Source organism: Oncorhynchus masou, unplaced genomic scaffold (genome assembly GCF_036934945.1).
Source record: "Oncorhynchus masou masou isolate Uvic2021 unplaced genomic scaffold, UVic_Omas_1.1 unplaced_scaffold_446, whole genome shotgun sequence".
Classification (NCBI taxonomy): domain Eukaryota; kingdom Metazoa; phylum Chordata; class Actinopteri; order Salmoniformes; family Salmonidae; genus Oncorhynchus; species Oncorhynchus masou.
This window is the reverse complement of record NW_027010853.1, coordinates 283180-309506: the sequence shown is the minus strand read 5'-3', so window position 1 is coordinate 309506 and position 26327 is coordinate 283180. Positions and strand designations below refer to the sequence as shown.

The 26327-nt window shown below is 34.9% G+C and overlaps 1 protein-coding gene across 4 annotated transcripts in view; it reads left to right on the top strand.

The window, feature by feature from the left end:
- Window positions 1-26327, top strand: part of radil (Ras association and DIL domains) — a 109157-nt gene that overhangs the window by 26373 nt on the left and 56457 nt on the right. For all 4 annotated transcript variants that reach the window (XM_064961833.1, XM_064961832.1, XM_064961835.1 and 1 more), the window contains exons 5-8: window positions 628-740; window positions 12876-13064; window positions 16778-17431; window positions 17574-17756. In XM_064961833.1, the coding sequence (XP_064817905.1) occupies window positions 628-740; window positions 12876-13064; window positions 16778-17431; window positions 17574-17756 (1139 nt within the window). The remainder of the gene's footprint in view (window positions 1-627; window positions 741-12875; window positions 13065-16777; window positions 17432-17573; window positions 17757-26327) is intronic.

The following is a 26327-nucleotide window of genomic DNA, read 5'->3' as shown; positions in this document are numbered from 1 at the left end:
GTGTTATGTGGTTGCTGTGGGTCTTGTCTCCGTGTTATGTGGTTGCTGTGGGTCTTGTCTCTGTGTTATGTGGTTGCTGTGGGTCTTGTATCTGTGTTATGTGGTTGCTGTGGGTCTTGTCTCTGTGTTATGTGGTTGCTGTGTCTCTTGTCTCTGTGTTATGTGGTTGCTATGGGTCTTGTCTCTGTGTTATGTGGTTGCTATGGGTCTTGTCTCCGTGTTATGTGGTTGCTGTGGGTCTTGTCTCTGTGTTATGTGGTTGCTGTGGGTCTTGTCTCTGTGTTATGATGTTGCTGTGGGTCTTGTCTCTGTGTTATGTGGTTGCTGTGGGTCTTGTCTCTGTGTTATGTGGTTGCTGTGTCTCTTGTTTCTGTGTTATGTGGTTGCTATGGGTCTTGTCTCTGTGTTATGTGGTTGCTGTGGGTCTTGTCTCTGTGTGGATGTTGACGCATGTCCATGTTCTCACTCACTTCGCTCGAATCGCATGATTCCTCAGATTTATCTGATTCTTCTAGTCTGTTTGTTACACCTGATTCACCTGATTCAGCTTTTTCCTGGTCTTTGTTTTGGGGAGCCACAGCTCTCCTACTCTTCTTTATGACACTTACCCTCTCCTCTTCTCTCTAGATATCAACGCCCAGGCTAGGAAGCTACAGAGGAACAGAACTAAAGGAACTCTGACACTACCTCGACCTGGGACCACCTTCTGCCGCTCCCTCAGTGAGACCAGTCTCAACCAGGTACACTACTATTATAACTACTACTACTATTATAACTATTACAACTATTACAACTACTACTACTATTATAACTATTACTACTATTATAACTGCTACTACTATTATAACTATTACAACTATTATAACTATTACTGCTATTATAACTATTACTGCTATTATAACTATTACTACTATTATAACTATTACTACTATTATAACTATTACTACTATTATAACTATTACTACTATTACAACTATTACTACTATTATAACTATTACTACTATTATAACTATTATAACTATTATAACTACTACTACTATTATAACTATTACTACTATTACAACTATTACTACTATTATAACTATTACAACTATTACTACTATTATAACTATTACTGCTATTATAACTATTACTACTACTATTATAACTATTACTACTATTACTACTACTATTATAACTATTACTACTACTATTATAACTATTATAACTATTACTACTATTATAACTATTACTACTATTATAACTATTACTACTATTACTACTATTATAACTATTACTACTATTATAACTATTACTACTATTATAACTATTACTACTATTATAACTATTACTACTATTATAACTATTACTACTATTACAACTATTACTACTATTATAACTATTACTACTATTATAACTATTATAACTATTATAACTACTACTACTATTATAACTATTACTACTATTACAACTATTACTACTATTATAACTATTACAACTATTACTACTATTATAACTATTACTGCTATTATAACTATTACTACTACTATTATAACTATTACTACTATTACTACTACTATTATAACTATTACTACTACTATTATAACTATTATAACTATTACTACTATTATAACTATTACTACTATTATAACTATTACAACTATTACTACTATTATAACTATTACTGCTATTATAACTATTACTACTACTATTATAACTATTACTACTATTACTACTACTATTATAACTATTACTACTACTATTATAACTATTATAACTATTACTACTATTATAACTATTACTACTATTATAACTATTACTACTATTATGACTATTATAACTATTACTACTATTATAACTATTACTACTATTATAACTATTACTACTATTATAACTATTACTACTATTATAACTATTACTACTATTATAACTATTACAACTATTACTACTATTATAACTATTACTACTATTATAACTATTACTACTATTATAACTATTACTACTATTACTACTATTATAACTATTACTACTATTATAACTATTACTACTATTACTATTATTACTACTATTATAACTATTACTACTATTATAACTATTACTACTATTACTACTATTATAACTATTACTACTATTACTACTATTATAACTATTACTACTATTATAACTATTACAACTATTATAACTATTACAACTATTATAACTATTACTACTATTATAACTATTACTACTATTATAACTATTACTACTATTATAACTATTACAACTATTACTACTGGTATAACTATTACTACTATTATAACTATTACTACTATTACTACTATTATAACTATTACTACTATTACTACTATTATAACTATTACTACTATTATAACTATTACTACTATTACTATTATTACTACTATTATAACTATTACTACTATTATAACTATTACTACTATTATAACTATTACTACTATTACTACTATTATAACTATTACTACTATTATAACTATTACAACTATTATAACTATTACTACTATTATAACTATTACTACTATTATAACTATTACTACTATTACAACTATTACTACTATTATAACTATTACAACTATTACTACTGGTATAACTATTACTACTATTACAACTATTATAACTATTATAACTATTACTACTATTACAACTATTACTACTATTACTACTATTACTACTATTATAACTATTACTACTATTATAACTATTACTACTATTATAACTATTACTACTATTATAACTACTACTACTATTACTACTATTACAACTATTACTACTATTATAACTAGTACAACTATTACAACTATTATAACTATCACAACTATTACTACTATTATAACTATTACTACTATTGCTACTATTATAACTATTACTACAATTATAACTATTACTACTATTAGAACTATTACTACTATTATAACTACTACTATTACTACTATTACAACTATTACTACTATTATAACTATTACAACTATTACTACTATTATAACTATTACTACTATTACTACTATTACAACTATTACTACTATTATAACTATTACTACTATTATAACTATTACTACTATTACTACTATTATAACTATTACTACTATTATAACTATTACTACTACTACTACTATTATAACTATTACTACTATTATAACTATTACTACTATTATAACTATTACAACTATTATAACTACTACTACTATTATAACTATTACTACTATTATAACTATTACTACTATTATAACTATTACAACTATTACTACTATTACTACTATTATAAATATTACTACTACTACTACTATTATAACTATTACTACTATTATAACTATTACAACTATTACTACTGGTATAACTATTACTACTATTATAACTATTACTACTATTACTACTATTACAACTATTACTACTATTATAACTATTACTACTATTACAACTATTACTACTATTATAACTATTACTACTATTACAACTATTACTACTATTATAACTATTACTACTATTACAACTATTACTACTATTACAACTATTACTACTATTATAAATATTACTACTACTACTACTATTATAACTATTACTACTATTACAACTATTACAACTATTACAACTATTACTACTATTATAACTATTACTACTATTATAACTATTACTACTATTATAACTATTACTACTATTATAACTATTACTACTATTACTACTATTACTACTATTACTACTATTATAACTATTACTACTATTATAACTATTACTACTATTACTACTATTATAACTATTACTACTATTATAACTATTACTACGATTACTACTATAACTACTATTATAACTATTACTACTACTACTACTATTACTACTATTATAACTATTACTACTATTATAACTATTACTACTATTACTACTATTACAACTATTACTACTATTATAACTATTACTACTATTATAACTATTACTACTATTACTACTATTATAACTATTACTACTATTACTACTATTATAACTATTACTACTACTACTACTATTATAACTATTACTACTATTATAACTATTACTACTATTATAACTATTACAACTATTATAACTACTACTACTATTATAACTATTACTACTATTATAACTATTACAACTATTACTACTATTACTACTATTATAAATATTACTACTACTACTACTATTATAACTATTACTACTATTATAACTATTACAACTATTACTACTGGTATAACTATTACTACTATTATAACTATTACTACTATTACTACTATTACAACTATTACTACTATTATAACTATTACAACTATTACTACTATTACTACTATTATAAATATTACTACTACTACTACTATTATAACTATTACTACTATTATAACTATTACTACTATTATAACTATTACTACTACTATAACTATTACTACTATTACTACTATTATAACTATTATAACTATTACTACTATTATAACTATTACTACAATTACTACTATAACTACTATTATAACTATTACTACTACTATTACTACTATTATAACTATTATAACTATTACTACTACTACTATTATAACTATTATAACTATTACTACTATTACAACTATTACAACTATTATAACTATTATAACTATTACTACTATTATAACTATTACTACTATTATAACTATTACTACTATTACTACTATTATAAATATTACTACTCGTATAACTATTACTACTATTACTACTATTATAACTATTACTACTAGTATAACTATTACTACTATTATAAATATTACTACTATTATAACTATTACTACTATTACTACTATTATAACTATTACTACTATTATAACTATTACTACTATTACTACTATTACAACTATTACTACTATATAACTATTACTACTATTACTACTATTATAACTATTACTACTAGTATAACTATTACTACTATTACTACTATTATAAATATTACTACTATTATAACTATTACTACTATTATAACTATTACTACTATTACTACTATTATAACTATTACTACTATTACTACTATTACAACTATTACTACTCGTATAACTATTACTACTATTACTACTATTATAACTATTACTACTATTATAACTATTACTACTATTATAACTATTACTACTATTATAACAATTACTACTAATTAGACCAGTCTCAACCAGGTACACAACTATTATAACTATTACTACTATTATAACCATTATAACTATTACTACTATTGCTACTATTAAAACTATTACTACTATTATAACTATTACTATTATTATAACTATTACTACTATTACTACTATTATAACTACTACTACTATTACTACTATTACTACTATTATAACTATAACTACTATTACAACTATTACTACTATTATAACTATTACTACTATTATAACTATTACTACTATTACAACTATTACTACTATAATATATAATATATCCCATTTAGCCGACACTTTTGTCCAAAGCGACTTACAAGTCGGCTATACTTTTTACATACTATTATAACTATTACAACTATTACTACTATTATAACTATTACAACTATTATAACTATTATAACTATTACTACTATTACTACTATTACTACTATTATAACTATTACTACTATTACTACTATTACTACTATTATAACTATTACTACGATTACTACTATTACTACTATTATAACTATTACTACTACTATAACTATTATAACTATTACTACTATTACTATTATAACTATTACTACTATTACAACTATTACTACTATTATAACTATTACAACTATTACTACTGGTATAACTATTACTACTATTATAACTATTACTACTACTATAACTATTATAACTATTACTACTATTACTATTATAACTATTACTACTATTACAACTATTACTACTATTATAACTATTACTACTATTACAACTATTACTACTATTATAACTATTACTACTATTACAACTATTACTACTATTATAACTATTACTACTATTATAACTATTACTACTATTATAACTATTACTACTATTACTACTATTACTACTATTACTACTATTACTACGATTACTACGATTACTACTATTACTACTATTATAACTATTACTACTACTATAACTATTATAACTATTACTACTATTACTATTATAACTATTACTACTATTATAACTATTACTACTATTACAACTATTACTACTATTACTACTATTATAACTATTACTACTATTATAACTATTACTACTATTGTAACTGCTACTACTATTATAACTATTACAACTATTATAACTATTACTACTATTATAACTGTTACTACTATTATAACTATTACTACTATTATAACTATTACAACTATTATAACTATTACTACTATTACTACTATTACTACTATTATAACTATTACTACTATTACAACTATTACTACTATTATAACTATTACTACTATTATAACTATTACTACTATTATAACTATTACTACTATTATAACTATTACTACTATTACTACTATTATAACTATTACTACTATTATAACTATTACTACTACTATAACTATTATAACTATTACTACTATTACTATTATAACTATTACTACTATTATAACTATTACTACTATTACAACTATTACTACTATTACTACTATTATAACTATTACTACTATTATAACTATTACTACTATTGTAACTGCTACTACTATTATAACTATTACAACTATTATAACTATTACTACTATTATAACTGTTACTACTATTATAACTATTACTACTATTATAACTATTACAACTATTATAACTATTACTACTATTACTACTATTACTACTATTATAACTATTACAACTATTACAACTATTACTACTATTACTACTATTATAAATATTACTACTACTACTACTATTATAACTATTACTACTATTATAACTATTACAACTATTACTACTGGTATAACTATTACTACTATTATAACTATTACTACTATTACTACTATTACAACTATTACTACTATTATAACTATTACTACTATTACAACTATTACTACTATTATAACTATTACTACTATTACAACTATTACTACTATTATAACTATTACTACTATTACAACTATTACTACTATTACAACTATTACTACTATTATAAATATTACTACTACTACTACTATTATAACTATTACTACTATTACAACTATTACAACTATTACAACTATTACTACTATTATAACTATTACTACTATTATAACTATTACTACTATTATAACTATTACTACTATTACTACTATTACTACTATTACTACTATTATAACTATTACTACTATTATAACTATTACTACTATTACTACTATTATAACTATTACTACTATTATAACTATTACTACGATTACTACTATAACTACTATTATAACTATTACTACTACTACTACTATTACTACTATTATAACTATTACTACTATTATAACTATTACTACTATTACTACTATTACAACTATTACTACTATTATAACTATTACTACTATTATAACTATTACTACTATTACTACTATTATAACTATTACTACTATTACTACTATTATAACTATTACTACTACTACTACTATTATAACTATTACTACTATTATAACTATTACTACTATTATAACTATTACAACTATTATAACTACTACTACTATTATAACTATTACTACTATTATAACTATTACAACTATTACTACTATTACTACTATTATAAATATTACTACTACTACTACTATTATAACTATTACTACTATTATAACTATTACAACTATTACTACTGGTATAACTATTACTACTATTATAACTATTACTACTATTACTACTATTACAACTATTACTACTATTATAACTATTACAACTATTACTACTATTACTACTATTATAAATATTACTACTACTACTACTATTATAACTATTACTACTATTATAACTATTACTACTATTATAACTATTACTACTACTATAACTATTACTACTATTACTACTATTATAACTATTATAACTATTACTACTATTATAACTATTACTACAATTACTACTATAACTACTATTATAACTATTACTACTACTATTACTACTATTATAACTATTATAACTATTACTACTACTACTATTATAACTATTATAACTATTACTACTATTACAACTATTACAACTATTATAACTATTATAACTATTATAACTATTACTACTATTATAACTATTACTACTATTATAACTATTACTACTATTACTACTATTATAAATATTACTACTCGTATAACTATTACTACTATTACTACTATTATAACTATTACTACTAGTATAACTATTACTACTATTATAAATATTACTACTATTATAACTATTACTACTATTACTACTATTATAACTATTACTACTATTATAACTATTACTACTATTACTACTATTACAACTATTACTACTCGTATAACTATTACTACTATTACTACTATTATAACTATTACTACTAGTATAACTATTACTACTATTACTACTATTATAAATATTACTACTATTATAACTATTACTACTATTATAACTATTACTACTATTACTACTATTATAACTATTACTACTATTACTACTATTACAACTATTACTACTCGTATAACTATTACTACTATTACTACTATTATAACTATTACTACTATTATAACTATTACTACTATTATAACTATTACTACTATTATAACAATTACTACTAATTAGACCAGTCTCAACCAGGTACACAACTATTATAACTATTACTACTATTATAACCATTATAACTATTACTACTATTGCTACTATTAAAACTATTACTACTATTATAACTATTACTATTATTATAACTATTACTACTATTACTACTATTATAACTACTACTACTATTACTACTATTACTACTATTATAACTATAACTACTATTACAACTATTACTACTATTATAACTATTACTACTATTATAACTATTACTACTATTACAACTATTACTACTATAATATATAATATATCCCATTTAGCCGACACTTTTGTCCAAAGCGACTTACAAGTCGGCTGGGGCCACTACTTTTTACATACTATTATAACTATTACAACTATTACTACTATTATAACTATTACAACTATTATAACTATTATAACTATTACTACTATTACTACTATTACTACTATTATAACTATTACTACTATTACTACTATTACTACTATTATAACTATTACTACGATTACTACTATTACTACTATTATAACTATTACTACTACTATAACTATTATAACTATTACTACTATTACTATTATAACTATTACTACTATTACAACTATTACTACTATTATAACTATTACAACTATTACTACTGGTATAACTATTACTACTATTATAACTATTACTACTACTATAACTATTATAACTATTACTACTATTACTATTATAACTATTACTACTATTACAACTATTACTACTATTATAACTATTACTACTATTACAACTATTACTACTATTATAACTATTACTACTATTACAACTATTACTACTATTATAACTATTACTACTATTATAACTATTACTACTATTATAACTATTACTACTATTACTACTATTACTACTATTACTACTATTACTACTATTACTACGATTACTACTATTACTACTATTATAACTATTACTACTACTATAACTATTATAACTATTACTACTATTACTATTATAACTATTACTACTATTATAACTATTACTACTATTACAACTATTACTACTATTACTACTATTATAACTATTACTACTATTATAACTATTACTACTATTGTAACTGCTACTACTATTATAACTATTACAACTATTATAACTATTACTACTATTATAACTGTTACTACTATTATAACTATTACTACTATTATAACTATTACAACTATTATAACTATTACTACTATTACTACTATTACTACTATTATAACTATTACTACTATTACAACTATTACTACTATTATAACTATTACTACTATTATAACTATTACTACTATTATAACTATTACTACTATTACTACTATTACTACTATTACTACTATTACTACGATTACTACTATTACTACTATTATAACTATTACTACTACTATAACTATTATAACTATTACTACTATTACTATTATAACTATTACTACTATTATAACTATTACTACTATTACAACTATTACTACTATTACTACTATTATAACTATTACTACTATTATAACTATTACTACTATTGTAACTGCTACTACTATTATAACTATTACAACTATTATAACTATTACTACTATTATAACTGTTACTACTATTATAACTATTACTACTATTATAACTATTACAACTATTATAACTATTACTACTATTACTACTATTACTACTATTATAACTATTACTATGATTACTACTATTACTACTATTACAACTATTACTACTATTATAACTATTACAACTATTACTACTGGTATAACTATTACTACTATTATAACTATTACTACTATTATAACTATTATAACTATTACTACTATTACTATTATAACTACTACTACTATTATAACTATTACTACTATTACTATTATAACTACTACTACTATTATAACTATTACTACTATTACAACTATTACTACTATTATAACTATTACTACTATTACAACTATTACTACTATTACAACTATTACTACTATTATAACTATTACTACTATTATAACTATTACTACTATTATAACTATTATAACTATTACTACTATTACTATTATAACTACTACTACTATTATAACTATTACTACTATTACTATTATAACTACTACTACTATTATAACTATTACTACTATTACAACTATTACTACTATTATAACTATTACTACTATTATAACTATTACAACTATTACTACTATTATAACTATTACTACTATTATAACTATTACTACTATTACTACTATTACAACTATTATAACTACTACTACTATTACTACTATTATAACTATTACTACTATTACTACTATTATAACTATTACTACTATTATAACTATTACTACTATTATAACTATTACTACTATTATAACTATTACTACTATTACTACTATTACAACTATTATAACTACTACTACTATTACTACTATTATAACTATTACTACTATTATAACTATTACTACTATTATAACTATTACTACTATTATAACTATTACTACTATTATAACTATTACTACTATTACTACTATTACAACTATTATAACTACTACTACTATTACTACTATTATAACTGTTACTACTATTACTACTATTATAACTATTACTACTATTATAACTATTACTACTATTATAACTATTACTACTATTATAACTATTATAACTATTATAACTACTACTACTATTATAACTATTACAACTATTACTACTATTACAACTATTACTACTATTACTACTATTACTACTATTATAACTATTACTACGATTATAACTATTATAACTATTACTACTATTATAACTATTACTACTATTATAACTATTACAACTATTATAACTATTATAACTATTATAACTACTACTACTATTATAACTATTACAACTATTACAACTATTACTACTATTACAACTATTACTACTATTACTACTATTATTACTATTATAACTATTACTACGATTACTACTATTACTACTATTATAACTATTACTACTACTATAACTATTATAACTATTATTACTATTACTATTATAACTATTACTACTATTATAACTATTACTACTATTACAACTATTACTAGGTAGTAGGGCCACCCATATGCCCGCTAGGGCCACCCATATGTAAAAGTAGTGGCCCCAGCCGACTTGTAAGTCGCTTTGGACAAAAGCGTCTGCTAAATGGGATATATTTATTTTTATTTATACTACTATTATAACTATTACTACTATTATAACTATTACTACTATTACAACTATTACTACTGGTATAACTATTACTACTATTACAACTATTACTACTATTACAACTATTACTACTATTATAACTGCTACTACTATTACTACTATTATAAATATTACAACTATTATAACTATTACTACTATCATAACTGCTACTACTATTACTACTATTATAAATATTACTACTATTATAACTATTACTACTATTCTACTACTACTATATAGTATAAATACTATTCTACTGTTATATGATATAACTATCCAGCTTGCTGGCTCTATTCCAGGAGCTGTACATGTTGGGTTGTATAATATAACTATCCAGCTAGCTGGCTCTATTCCAGGAGCTGTACATGTTGGGTTATATAATATAACTATCCAGCTAGCTGGCTCTATTCCAGGAGCTGTACATGTTGGGTTATATGATATAACTATCCAGCTAGCTGGCTCTATTCCAGGAGCTGTACATGTTGGGTTATATGATATAACTATCCAGCTAGCTGGCTCTATTCCAGGAGCTGTACATGTTGGGTTATATGATATAACTATCCAGCTAGCTGGCTCTATTCCAGGAGCTGTACATGTTGGGTTATATGATATAACTATCCAGCTAGCTGGCTCTATTCCAGGAGCTGTACATGTTGGGTTATATGATATAACTATCCAGCTAGCTGGCTCTATTCCAGGAGCTGTACATGTTGGGTTGTATTATGGTAAATACATGCATTATAATTATTAAAACCTTTTCCAACTAATTCACTGGAGTTATTAGTTAGTTAGTGCTATTAATGACTGTGTCTGGGCTTAAATATTATTATATTAATCAAAGCATATATATATATATATATATATATATATATATATATATATATATATATATATATATATATATATATATTGTGTTATATATTGTTATTATTATTGAATGTAATTATGGAATGTGTCTGATTTAGATGTTATTAGATGTTAAATGTTATTACATTTGTATATATGTATATGTATGTTATTATACTAATTGAAACCGATGTATCCCTTGTACTAATCAGTTGGGGGGTGCAGACGAGCCGAGGCGTTACTACTCCACCCTGCCGGGACCTCTGAGGACGAGGGGGGGTCCAGGGGGGGCCACGACCAGGAGGAAGGAGGGAGAAGGGGGAGGAGTGGGGGGAGGAGGGGTGAGACATTCCCTCTACCAATCCCCTCACCTGTTGCTGCTGCAGGGATACAACAGACAGGTACCAACTACACTACCTGACTGATGCATGCTGGGATATATGAGACAGACAGACCGACAGACAGACAGACAGACAGGTACCAACTACACTACCTGACTGATGCATGCTGGGATATATGATACAGATAGACAGGTACCAACTACACTACCGGACTGATGCATGTTGGGATATATGATACAGACAGACAGGTACCAACTCTACTACCTGACTGATGCATGCTGGGATATATGATATAGATAGACCGGTACCAACTACACTACCGGACTGATGCATGCTGGGATATATGATACAGATAGACAGGTACCAACTCTACTAACGGACTGATGCATGCTGGGATATATGATACAGACAGACAGGTACCAACTCTACTACCTGACTGATGCATTCTGGGATATATGATACAGATAGACCGGTACCAACTACACTACCGGACTGATGCATGCTGGGATATATGATACAGACAGACAGACAGGTACCAACAACACTACCTGACTGATGCATGCTGGGATATATGATACAGACAGGTACCAACTACACTACCTGACTGATGCATGCTGGGATATATGATACAGACAGACAGACAGGTACCAACTACACTACCTGACTGATGCATGCTGGGATATATGATACAGATAGACCGGTACCAACTACACTACCGGACTGATGCATGCTGGGATATATGATACAGACAGACAGGTACCAACTACACTACCTGACTGATGCATGCTGGGATATATGATACAGACAGACAGACAGACAGACAGACAGACAGACAGACAGACAGACAGGTACTAAAATCTAATCCCATGTTATTCGTCACATACCCGTGTTTAGTAGATATCATTGCGGGTGAAGTGAAATTCTTGTGTCTCCAGCTCCAACAGTGAAGTAATATCTAACAATACACACCAATCTAAACTAAAAGGAATGGAATTTAGAATATATAAATATTTGGGACGAGCGATGTCAGAGATACTATATAATAGGACCAGATACAGAATATACATATGTAATGAGTAATGCAGAGACTAAGATACTATATAATAGGACAAGATACAGAATACACATATGTAATGAGTAATGCAGAGACTAAGATACTATATAATAGGACCAGATACAGAATATACATATGTACTGAGTAATGCAGAGACTAAGATACTATATAATAGGACCAGTTACAGAAAATAAATGTAATGCAAAATATATAAACATTATTATTAAAGTGGCCAGTGATTTCAAGTCTGTGTATTTAGGGCAGCAGCCTCTAATGTGCTAGTGATGGCTGTTTAACAGTCTGATGGCCTTGAGATAGAAGCTGTTTTTCAGTCTCTAATGTGCTAGTGATGGCTGTTTAACAGTCTGATGGCCTTGAGATAGAAGCTGTTTTTCAGTCTCTAATGTGCTAGTGATGGCTGTTTAACAGTCTGATGGCCTTGAGATAGAAGCTGTTTTTCAGTCTCTCGGTCCCAGCTTTGATGCACCTGTACTGACCTCGCCTTCTGGATGATAGAGGGGTGAACATTTTGTGGCTCGGGTGGTTGATGTCCTTGATTATCTTTTTTTGGCTTTCCTGTGACATCGGGTGTTGTAGGTGTCCTGGAGGGCAGGTAGTTTGCCCCCTGATGATGCGTTGGGCAGACCGCACCGCCCTCTGGAGAGCCCTGTGGTTGCGGGCGGTGCGGTTGCCATACCAGGCGGTGATACAGCCCAACTACACTACCCTGACTGATGCATGCTGGGATATATGATACAGACAGACAGTTGCCGTACCAGGCGGTGATACAGCCCAACTACACTACCCTGACTGATGCATGCTGGGACATATGATACAGACAGACAGACAGTTGCCGTACCAGGCGGTGATACAGCCCAACTACACTACCCTGACTGATGCATGCTGGGATATATGATACAGACAGACAGACAGTTGCCGTACCAGGCGGTGATACAGCCCAACTACACTACCTGACTGATGCATGCTGGGATATATGATAGACAGACAGACAGACAGACAGTTGCCGTACCAGGCGGTGATACAGCCCAACGACACTACCCTGACTGATGCATGCTGGGATATATGATACAGACAGACAGACAGTTGCCGTACCAGACGGTGATACAGCCCAACTACACTACCCTGACTGATGCATGCTGGGATATATGATACAGCCCAACTACACTACCCTGACTGATGCATGCTGGGATATATGATACAGACAGGTACCAGGCGGTGATACAGCCCAACTACCCTGACTTATATTTCAGTTTGGTTTTCTCTTCGGGAACTTTCTTTCACTTTGAAGTCGTGGAGTCGGTCTGCAGTACCCTTTTAGATGTCATTTCATGGCAGAATGTGGAAGTGTTCAAGGGGCTGTGGACCTTCTACAGCCAGTTTATACTGTTTATATACAGTATATGTAATATATATTGTGTTATATACAGTATATTTAATATATATTGTGTTATATACAGTATATGTAATATATATTGTGTTATATACAGTATATTTAATATATATTGTGTTATATTCAGTATATGTAATATATATTGTGTTATATTCAGTATATGTGATATATATTGTGTTATATACAGTATATAATATATATTGTGTTATATTCAGTATATGTAATATATATATTGTGTTATATACAGTATATAATATATATTGTGTTATATACAGTATATGTAATATATATTGTGTTATATACAGTATATTTAATATATATTGTGTTATATACAGTATATGTAATATACCTGTTGAACAGAGAGCAGCACACTGTGTATATATTGTGCTATATATTCCAGGACTGCCTGGTGTACCTGTTGAACACAGAGCAGCACACTGTGTATATATTGTGTTATATACAGTATATTTAATATATATTGTGTTATATACAGTATATTTAATATATATTGTGTTATATACAGTATATGTAATATATATTGTGTTATATACAGTATATTTAATATATATTGTGTTATATACATTATATGTAATATACCTGTTGAACAGAGAGCAGCACACTGTGTATATATTGTGCTATATATTCCAGGACTGCCTGGTGTACCTGTTGAACATAGAGCAGCGCACTGTGTATATATTGTGCTATATATTCCAGGACTGCCTGGTGTACCTGTTGAACAGAGAGCAGCACACTGTGTATATATTGTGCTATATATTCCAGGACTGCCTGGTGTACCTGTTGAACAGAGAGCAGCACACTGTGTATATATTGTGCTATATATTCCAGGACTGCCTGGTGTACCTGTTGAACAGAGAGCAGCACACTGTGTATATATTGTGCTATATATTCCAGGACTGCCTGGTGTACCTGTTGAACATAGAGCAGCGCACTGTGTATATATTGTGCTATATATTCCAGGACTGCCTGGTGTACCTGTTGAACAGAGAGCAGCACACTGTGTATATATTGTGCTATATATTCCAGGACTGCCTGGTGTACCTGTTGAACATAGAGCAGCGCACTGTGTATATATTGTGCTATATATTCCAGGACTGCCTGGTGTACCTGTTGAACAGAGAGCAGCACACTGTGTATATATTGTGCTATATATTCCAGGACTGCCTGGTGTACCTGTTGAACAGAGAGCAGCACACTGTGTATATATTGTGCTATATATTCCAGGACTGCCTGGTGTACCTGTTGAACAGAGAGCAGCACACTGTGTATATATTGTGCTATATATTCCAGGACTGCCTGGTGTACCTGTTGAACAGAGAGCAGCACACTGTGGGTCAGGAGACCCCGTCAGCCCGACCAAACATCTGCCTGTCCTCTCCTGACATCCTGCCACTCCACTGTCGCCTCCACCGGGTCCCTGCCCCCCGTCGCCATGGCAGCACCCCCAACAACAACAACAACCCCTCAGCAGCCGCCGCCGCCGCCGTCACCGGGGACGACCGCTCCTGCGTTGCCGTGGAGCCCATCCCCCACGCGACGGTCCTGGTCAACTTCTCCCGGTGCGAGCAATCCACCCAGCTTCGCCACGGCGACCTTCTGTCGTTCGGAGCCCACTACATCTTCCTGTATAAGGACCCAACGGGTGCCAAACCCCTCCCCGCCCAGACGCTGGCACGCCTCCGAACCCTGGGGCAGCTGTACGAGGCTGGGGGAGGGGGGGTGGAGACGGAGGGTGGGACGGAGGAGGGGGGGACCTGTAAGACATGTGGCTCGTTGTTAAAGGACAGGGGGGCGTTGTCCTCCCAAACCGGCCCCCCCGCCAGGCGCAGTTTCAAACCACACCTGGTGAAACCCCAAGGCGGGGTGGCGGGGGGGACAGGCGTCGTAACGACCATCTTGGCGGGACAGAACCAGAAGAGACGCCTACAGCTCGACTTTGAACAGGTAAATGTTGTTGTAGAGGAATCAGTTAATGTTTTTATCCTGTGATGTCACTTTGGAAGTCCAGGAATAGTTGCCCCAATGTTTATTCAGTTGACTTTAACTGAAATGAATCAAACTGACCTGAATCGTTTAATTCCGTCAGGCCCACGAGGACGCCCTGGTGAGCAGGATCATGTCTCTGATCGAGCCGGGCGGAGACGACCACAAGTTAGCCCCTGCCTACCTGCTGTGTCTCTGCATACAGCACTCTGCTTCCGCCTTCCCACCAGGCTGCTTCGGCAAATTGCTGCTGAAGATCGTACGATGCATACAGACCGTCTCCTGGGTGAGAGGGAGGGGCCTAGACGGGGAGGGAGGGGTTTGGAAGGGGTAGGAGAGGGAGGGGCCTAGACGGGGAGGGAGGGGTTTGGAAGGGGTAGGAGAGGGAGGGGCCTAGACGGGGAGGGAGGGGTGTGGAAGGGGTAGGAGGGGTTTACGTTGAGAGGGAGGGGTTTAGAAGGGGTGGGAGAGGTTTAGAAGGGGTGGGAGGGGTTTAGGTGTAGAGGGAGGGGTTTAGGTGTAGAGGGAGGGGTTTAGGTGTAGAGGGAGGGGTTTAGGTGGAGAGGGAGGGGTTTAGGTGTAGAGGGAGGGGTTTAGGTGTAGAGGGAGGGGTTTAGGTGTAGAGGGAGGGGTTTAGGTGGAGAGGGAGGGGTTTAGGTGGAGAGGGAGGGGTTTAGGTGTAGAGGGAAGGGTTTAGGTGTAGAGGGAAGGGTTTAGGTGGAGAGTGAAGGGTTTAGGTGGAGAGGGAAGGGTTTAGGTGTAGAGGGAGGGGTTTAGGTGTAGAGGGAGGGGTTTAGGTGTAGAGGGAGGGGTTTAGGTGTAGAGGGAGGGGTTTAGGTGGAGAGGGAAGGGTTTAGGTGGAGAGGGAAGGGTTTAGGTGTAGAGGGAGGGGTTTAGGTGTAGAGGGAGGGGTTTAGGTGTAGAGGGAGGGGTTTAGGTGTAGAGGGAGGGGTTTAGGCGTAGAGGGAGGGGTTTAGGCGGAGAGGGAGGGGTTTAGGTGGAGAGGGAGGGGTTTAGGTGGAGAGGGAGGGGTTTAGGTGTAGAGGGAGGGGTTTAGGTGTAGAGGGAGGGGTTTAGGTGGAGAGGGAGGGGTTTAGGTGGAGAGGGAGGGGTTTAGGCGTAGAGGGAGGGGTTTAGGTGTTATTACTTGTCCTGAGAAACAATAGACCAACTTTCATTAAGAAGTGATGGAAGCTGCTGACTCGGATCTGTTCAACTCAGACAAAAAGAACACATCTTTTGACCCAGTTGGTTGATTTGTTTCAGTAGTGCCCAGAGCACGCAGGACCTCCTGCCAGCGAACGATAATCTACAGCCTGGACGGAATTATGACTCTGCTAGCCTCTCGTTCAACACAGGGGGCTCATAGGAGCTGTTATGACCGAGAGGTCACACACAAGATGTGCTCCAAACATTGTGCGTTTGTGATTGCAAGGCACACAAATACGATTATTTATTGATACCTTTGAAACGAAGTCTCGTTGTGAACGACTCTTGGCGGAATGCTTGACTGCCGTGTGATTAGGACATTCGCGAACTGCGGTATTAAATTATTATTTATTTAAACAAGTCAGTTATGAACAAATAGTTATTTACAATGACGACCTACCACGGCCAAACCCGGACGATACTGGGCCAATTGTGCGCCGCCCTATGGCACACCCAATCACGGCCGGCTGTGATACAGCCGGAATTGAACCAGGGACTGTAGTGATGCCTCTTGCACTGAGATGCAGTGCCTTAGACCACCGCTGCACTCGGGAGACAAACGATTCGAGTTTGAGTGTGTCGAGCAGATATGTTTTGGTTCAACACAAAAGCTGTGTCCATCATAACATTCAATAATCAATTAATTGTCATTTTTTGCGCCATGCGATCAATGATCAGTTGTAAACATCTTTTTCTTCTCTATGCAGCAGGATGTATTTCCCCTCATGACAGACTGTTGGTGGTCGGAGCACGTCTCTGAGTCTCTGGATTCTCTGGATTCTCTGAGTCTCTGGAGTCTCTGGAGTCTCTGAGTCTCTGGATTCTCTGGATTCTCTGAGTCTCTTGAGTCTGAATCTCTGGAGTCTCTGAGTCTCTGAGTCTCTGAGTCTGGAGTCTGGAGTCTCTGAGTCTCTTGAGTCTGAATCTCTGGAGTCTCTGAGTCTCTGAGTCTCTGAGTCTGGAGTCTCTGGAGTCTCTGGAGTCTGGAGTCTCTGAGTCTCTGAGTCTTTGGAGTCTGAATCTCTGGAGTCTCTGAGTCTCTGAGTCTCTGGAGTCTGAATCTCTGGAGCCTCTGGAGTCTCTGAGTCTCTGGAGTCTGAATCTCTGGAGCCTCTGGAGTCTCTGAGTCTCTGGAGTCTGAATCTCTGGAGCCTCTGGAATCTCTGGAGTCTCTGAGTCTGGAGTCTCTGAGTCTCTGGAGTCTGAATCTCTGGAGTCTCTGAGTCTCTGAGTCTGGAGTCTGGAGTCTCTGAGTCTCTGAGCTGGAGGACGTATTAATCCTGCTGCTGAAGAATTCCTTGCTGCCGTCAGGTCAAACAAACGACTAAAATGAACGAGCCACTCGGGAAAAACGAATCGTGCCTCTGTGGAGTCGGGAAAAATGAATCATGACTCTGGAGTCGGTAAAACGAATCATGACTGTGGAGTCGGGAAAAACGAATCATGACTCTGGAGTCGGTAAAACGAATCATGACTCTGGAGTCGGTAAAACGAATCATGACTGTGGAGTCGGGTAAAACGAATCATGACTCTGGAGTCGGTAAAACGAATCATGACTCTGGAGTCGGTAAAACGAATCATGACTGTGGAGTCGGGTAAAACGAATCATGACTGTGGAGTCGGGTAAAACGAATCATGACTCTGGAGTCGGTAAAACGAATCATTCGTTTAAAAGAGTAGTTCTCAAAGCTCTAGTCGTTGACGAAGTGCACATCACCAATAATAAGGCCTTTGTTTTAAGATCATTATTCTGGTTGACTTGCTGAGGGGAATTTATCAGACGCTCTTATCCAGAGCGCCTTTGTTTTACGGTTTAAGATCATTATTCTGGTTGACTTGCTGAGGGGAATTTAGCAGACGCTCTTATCCAGAGCGCCTTTGTTTTACGGTTTAAGATCATTATTCTGGTTGACTTGCTGAGGGGAATTTATCAGACGCTCTTATCCAGAGCGCCTTTGTTTTACGGTTTAAGATCATTATTCTGGTTGACTTGCTGAGGGGAATTTAGCAGACGCTCTTATCCAGAGCGCCTTTGTTTTACGGTTTAAGATCATTATTCTGGTTGACTTGCTGAGGGGAATTTAGCAGACGCTCTTATCCAGAGCGCCTTTGTTTTACGGTTTAAGATCATTATTCTGGTTGACTTGCTGAGGGGAATTTAGCAGACGCTCTTATCCAGAGCGCCTTTGTTTTACGGTTTAAGATCATTATTCTGGTTGACTTGCTGAGGGAATTTATCAGACGCTCTTATCCAGAGCGCCTTTGTTTTACGGTTTAAGATCATTATTCTGGTTGACTTGCTGAGGGGAATTTAGCAGACGCTCTTATCCAGAGCGCCTTTGTTTTACGGTTTAAGATCATTATTCTGGTTGACTTGCTGAGGGGAATTTAGCAGACGCTCTTATCCAGAGCGCCTTTGTTTTACGGTTTAAGATCATTATTCTGGTTGACTTGCTGAGGGGAATTTATCAGACGCTCTTATCCAGAGCGCCTTTGTTTTACGGTTTAAGATCATTATTCTGGTTGACTTGCTGAGGGGAATTTATCAGACGCTCTTATCCAGAGTGCCTTTGTTTTACGGTTTAAGATCATTATTCTGGTTGACTTGCTGAGGGGAATTTATCAGACGCTCTTATCCAGAGCGCCTTTGTTTTACGGTTTAAGATCATTGTTCTGGTTGACTTGCTGAGGGGAATTTATCAGACGCTCTTATCCAGAGCGCCTTTGTTTTACGGTTTAAGATCATTATTCTGGTTGACTTGCTGAGGGGAATTTATCAGACGCTCTTATCCAGAGCGCCTTTGTTTTAAGATCATTATTCTGGTTGACTTGCTGAGGGGAATTTATCAGATCACAGGATCTGAATGGTTTCAACTCTGAGCTGATGTACTTTAACTTCTTATCCACATGATGGGATAGACAGAGTAGAGTAGAGGTTAGGGTTCAGGGGTTAGACAGAGTAGAGGTTAGGGTTCAGGGGTTAGACAGTAGAGTAGAGGTTAGGGTTCAGGGGTTAGACAGAGGAGAGGTTAGGGTTCAGGGGATAGACAGAGGAGAGGTTAGGGTTCAGGGGATAGACAGAGGAGAGGTTAGGGTTCAGGGGTTAGACAGAGGTTAGGGTTCAGGGGATAGACAGAGTAGAGTAGAGGTTAGGGTTCAGGGGTTAGACAGAGTAGAGGTTAGGGTTCAGGGGATAGACAGAGTAGAGTAGAGGTTAGGGTTCAGGGGTTAGACAGAGTAGAGGTTAGGGTTCAGGGGATAGACAGAGTAGAGGTTAGGGTTCAGGGGTTAGACAGAGTAGAGGTTAGGGTTCAGGGGTTAGACAGAGTAGAGGTTAGGGTTCAGGGGTTAGACAGAGGAGAGGTTAGGGTTCAGGGGTTAGACAGAGTAGAGGTTAGGGTTCAGGGGTTAGACAGTAGAGTAGAGGTTAGGGTTCAGGGGTTAGACAGAGGAGAGTAGAGGTTAGGGTTCAGGGGTTAGACAGAGTAGAGTAGAGGTTAGGGTTCAGGGGTTAGACAGAGTAGAGGTTAGGGTTCAGGGGTTAGACAGAGGAGAGGTTAGGGTTCAGGGGTTAGACAGAGGTTAGGGTTCAGGGGATAGACAGAGTAGAGTAGAGGTTAGGGTTCAGGGGTTAGACAGAGTAGAGGTTAGGGTTCAGGGGATAGACAGAGTAGAGTAGAGGTTAGGGTTCAGGGGTTAGACAGAGTAGAGGTTAGGGTTCAGGGTTAGACAGAGTAGAGGTTAGGGTTCAGGGTTTAGACAGAGTAGAGGTTAGGGTTCAGGGTTTAGACAGAGTAGAGGTTAGGGTTCAGGGGTTAGACAGAGGAGAGGTTAGGGTTCAGGGGTTAGACAGAGGAGAGGTTAGGGTTCAGGGGTTAGACAGAGTAGAGGTTAGGGTTCAGGGGTTAGACAGAGTAGAGGTTAGGGTTCAGGGTTAGACAGAGTAGAGTAGAGGTTAGGGTTCAGGGGTTAGACAGAGTAGAGGTTAGGGTTCAGGGGTTAGACAGAGGAGAGGTTAGGGTTCAGGGGTTAGACAGAGGTTAGGGTTCAGGGGATAGACAGAGTAGAGTAGAGGTTAGGGTTCAGGGGTTAGACAGAGTAGAGGTTAGGGTTCAGGGGATAGACAGAGTAGAGTAGAGGTTAGGGTTCAGGGGTTAGACAGAGTAGAGGTTAGGGTTCAGGGGTTAGACAGAGTAGAGGTTAGGGTTCAGGGTTTAGACAGAGTAGAGGTTAGGGTTCAGGGTTTAGACAGAGTAGAGGTTAGGGTTCAGGGGTTAGACAGAGGAGAGGTTAGGGTTCAGGGGTTAGACAGAGGAGAGGTTAGGGTTCAGGGGTTAGACAGAGTAGAGGTTAGGGTTCAGGGGTTAGACAGAGTAGAGGTTAGGGTTCAGGGGTTAGACAGAGGAGAGGTTAGGGTTCAGGGGTTAGACAGAGGAGAGGTTAGGGTTCAGGGGTTAGACAGAGTAGAGGTTAGGGTTCAGGGGTTAGACAGTAGAGTAGAGGTTAGGGTTCAGGGGTTAGACAGAGTAGAGGTTAGGGTTCAGGGGTTAGACAGAGTAGAGGTTAGGGTTCAGGGGTTAGACAGAGTAGAGTAGAGGTTAGGGTTCAGGGGTTAGACAGAGTAGAGGTTAGGGTTCAGGGGTTAGACAGAGTAGAGGTTAGGGTTCAGGGGATAGACAGAGGAGAGGTTAGGGTTCAGGGGTTAGACAGAGGTTAGGGTTCAGGGGATAGACAGAGTAGAGTAGAGGTTAGGGTTCAGGGGTTAGACAGAGTAGAGGTTAGGGTTCAGGGGATAGACAGAGTAGAGTAGAGGTTAGGGTTCAGGGGTTAGACAGAGTAGAGGTTAGGGTTCAGGGGATAGACAGAGTAGAGGTTAGGGTTCAGGGTTAGACAGAGTAGAGGTTAGGGTTCAGGGGTTAGACAGAGTAGAGGTTAGGGTTCAGGGGTTAGACAGAGTAGAGGTTAGGGTTCAGGGGTTAGACAGAGTAGAGGTTAGGGTTCAGGGGTTAGACAGAGTAGAGGTTAGGGTTCAGGGTTTAGACAGAGTAGAGGTTAGGGTTCAGGGGTTAGACAGAGGAGAGGTTAGGGTTCAGGGTTTAGACAGAGTAGAGGTTAGGGTTCAGGGGTTAGACAGAGGAGAGGTTAGGGTTCAGGGGTTAGACAGAGTAGAGGTTAGGGTTCAGGGGTTAGACAGAGTAGAGGTTAGGGTTCAGGGGTTAGACAGAGTAGAGGTTAGGGTTCAGGGGTTAGACAGAGTAGAGGTTAGGGTTCAGGGGTTAGACAGAGTAGAGTAGAGGTTAGGGTTCAGGGGTTAGACAGAGTAGAGGTTAGGGTTCAGGGGTTAGACAGAGTAGAGGTTAGGGTTCAGGGGATAGACAGAGGAGAGGTTAGGGTTCAGGGGTTAGACAGAGGTTAGGGTTCAGGGATAGACAGAGTAGAGTAGAGGTTAGGGTTCAGGGGTTAGACAGAGTAGAGGTTAGGGTTCAGGGGATAGACAGAGTAGAGTAGAGGTTAGGGTTCAGGGGTTAGACAGAGTAGAGGTTAGGGTTCAGGGGATAGACAGAGTAGAGGTTAGGGTTCAGGGGTTAGACAGAGTAGAGGTTAGGGTTCAGGGGTTAGACAGAGTAGAGGTTAGGGTTCAGGGGTTAGACAGAGTAGAGGTTAGGGTTCAGGGGTTAGACAGAGTAGAGGTTAGGGTTCAGGGGTTAGACAGAGTAGAGGTTAGGGTTCAGGGTTTAGACAGAGTAGAGGTTAGGGTTCAGGGGTTAGACAGAGGAGAGGTTAGGGTTCAGGGTTTAGACAGAGTAGAGGTTAGGGTTCAGGGGTTAGACAGAGGAGAGGTTAGGGTTCAGGGGTTAGACAGAGTAGAGGTTAGGGTTCAGGGGTTAGACAGAGTAGAGGTTAGGGTTCAGGGGTTAGACAGAGTAGAGGTTAGGGTTCAGGGGTTAGACAGAGTAGAGGTTAGGGTTCAGGGGTTAGACAGAGTAGAGGTTAGGGTTCAGGGGTTAGACAGAGTAGAGGTTAGGGTTCAGGGGTTAGACAGAGTAGAGGTTAGGGTTCAGGGGTTAGACAGAGGAGAGGTTAGGGTTCAGGGTTTAGACAGAGTAGAGGTTAGGGTTCAGGGGTTAGACAGAGGAGAGGTTAGGGTTCAGGGTTTAGACAGAGTAGAGGTTAGGGTTCAGGGGTTAGACAGAGGAGAGGTTAGGGTTCAGGGGTTAGACAGAGGAGAGGTTAGGGTTCAGGGGTTAGACAGAGTAGAGGTTAGGGTTCAGGGGTTAGACAGAGTAGAGTAGAGGTTAGGGTTCAGGGGATAGACAGAGGAGAGTAGAGGTTAGGGTTCAGGGGTTAGACAGAGTAGAGGTTAGGGTTCAGGGGATAGACAGAGGAGAGTAGAGGTTAGGGTTCAGGGGATAGACAGAGTAGAGGTTAGGGTTCAGGGGTTAGACAGAGTAGAGTAGAGGTTAGGGTTCAGGGGTTAGACAGAGGAGAGTAGAGGTTAGGGTTCAGGGGTTAGACAGAGTAGAGGTTAGGGTTCAGGGGTTAGACAGAGTAGAGTAGAGGTTAGGGTTCAGGGTTTAGACAGAGGAGAGTAGAGGTTAGGGTTCAGGGGTTAGACAGAGTAGAGGTTAGGGTTCAGGGTTTAGACAGAGGAGAGTAGAGGTTAGGGTTCAGGGGTTAGACAGAGTAGAGTAGAGGTTAGGGTTCAGGGCTTAGACAGAGTAAAATAGAGGTTAGAGTTCAGGGTTCAGGTGTTAGACAGAGTAGAGTAGGGGTTAGGTTAGTCAGAGAGAGGGTTAGGGTTCAGGGGTTAGACAGAGAGAGGGTTAGGGTTCAGGGGTTAAACAGAGAGAGGGTTAGGGTTCAGGGGTTAGACAGAGAGAGGGTGTGTTATAGTCACCTACAGTGTCTCTGAGCTAGCAGCATCCTTCTCTCCTGTGTTATAGTCACCTACAGTGTTAGTGAGCTAGCAGCTAGCAGCAGGCTTCTCTCCAGTGTTATAGTCACCTACAGTGTTAGTGAGCTAGCAGCTAGCAGCAGGCTTCTCTCCAGTGTTATAGTCACCTACAGTGTTAGTGAGCTAGCAGCTAGCAGCTAGCAGCAGCCTTCTCTCCAGTGTTATAGTCACCTAGGGAATAGGTCCCTGGTCTAAAAGCACTATATAGGGTATAGGGTTCATTTAGGTGCACCCTAAGTCTATTGTAGTAAACGAATGATGTCGTGGTTTAATGATTGTTGAGGTCTTTTGTCTGATTAGCCAACTGATTAATTATGCAGATCTCATTGAGAGGTCAGAGACAACAGAACAAACAATCCAATGTCAATTTAAAATGTCTTCCTTCTCGGACACCTTTTAATGAGGCTTTGATATCGTTGATGCCTAAAAAGGATAGAGATAAGAGAGAACCTATGAATTTTAGAGCTATCAACCTTCTTAATGTGGATTCTTACTAAGACCTTAGAGAAGGCTGACATCTGATATCATGGATCACTTAGAGAAGGCTGATATCATGGATCACTTAGAGAAGGCTGACATCTGATATCATGGATCACTTAGAGAAGGCTGACATCTGATATCATGGATCACTTAGAGAAGGCTGATATCATGGATCACTTAGAGAAGGCTGACATCTGATATCATGGATCACTT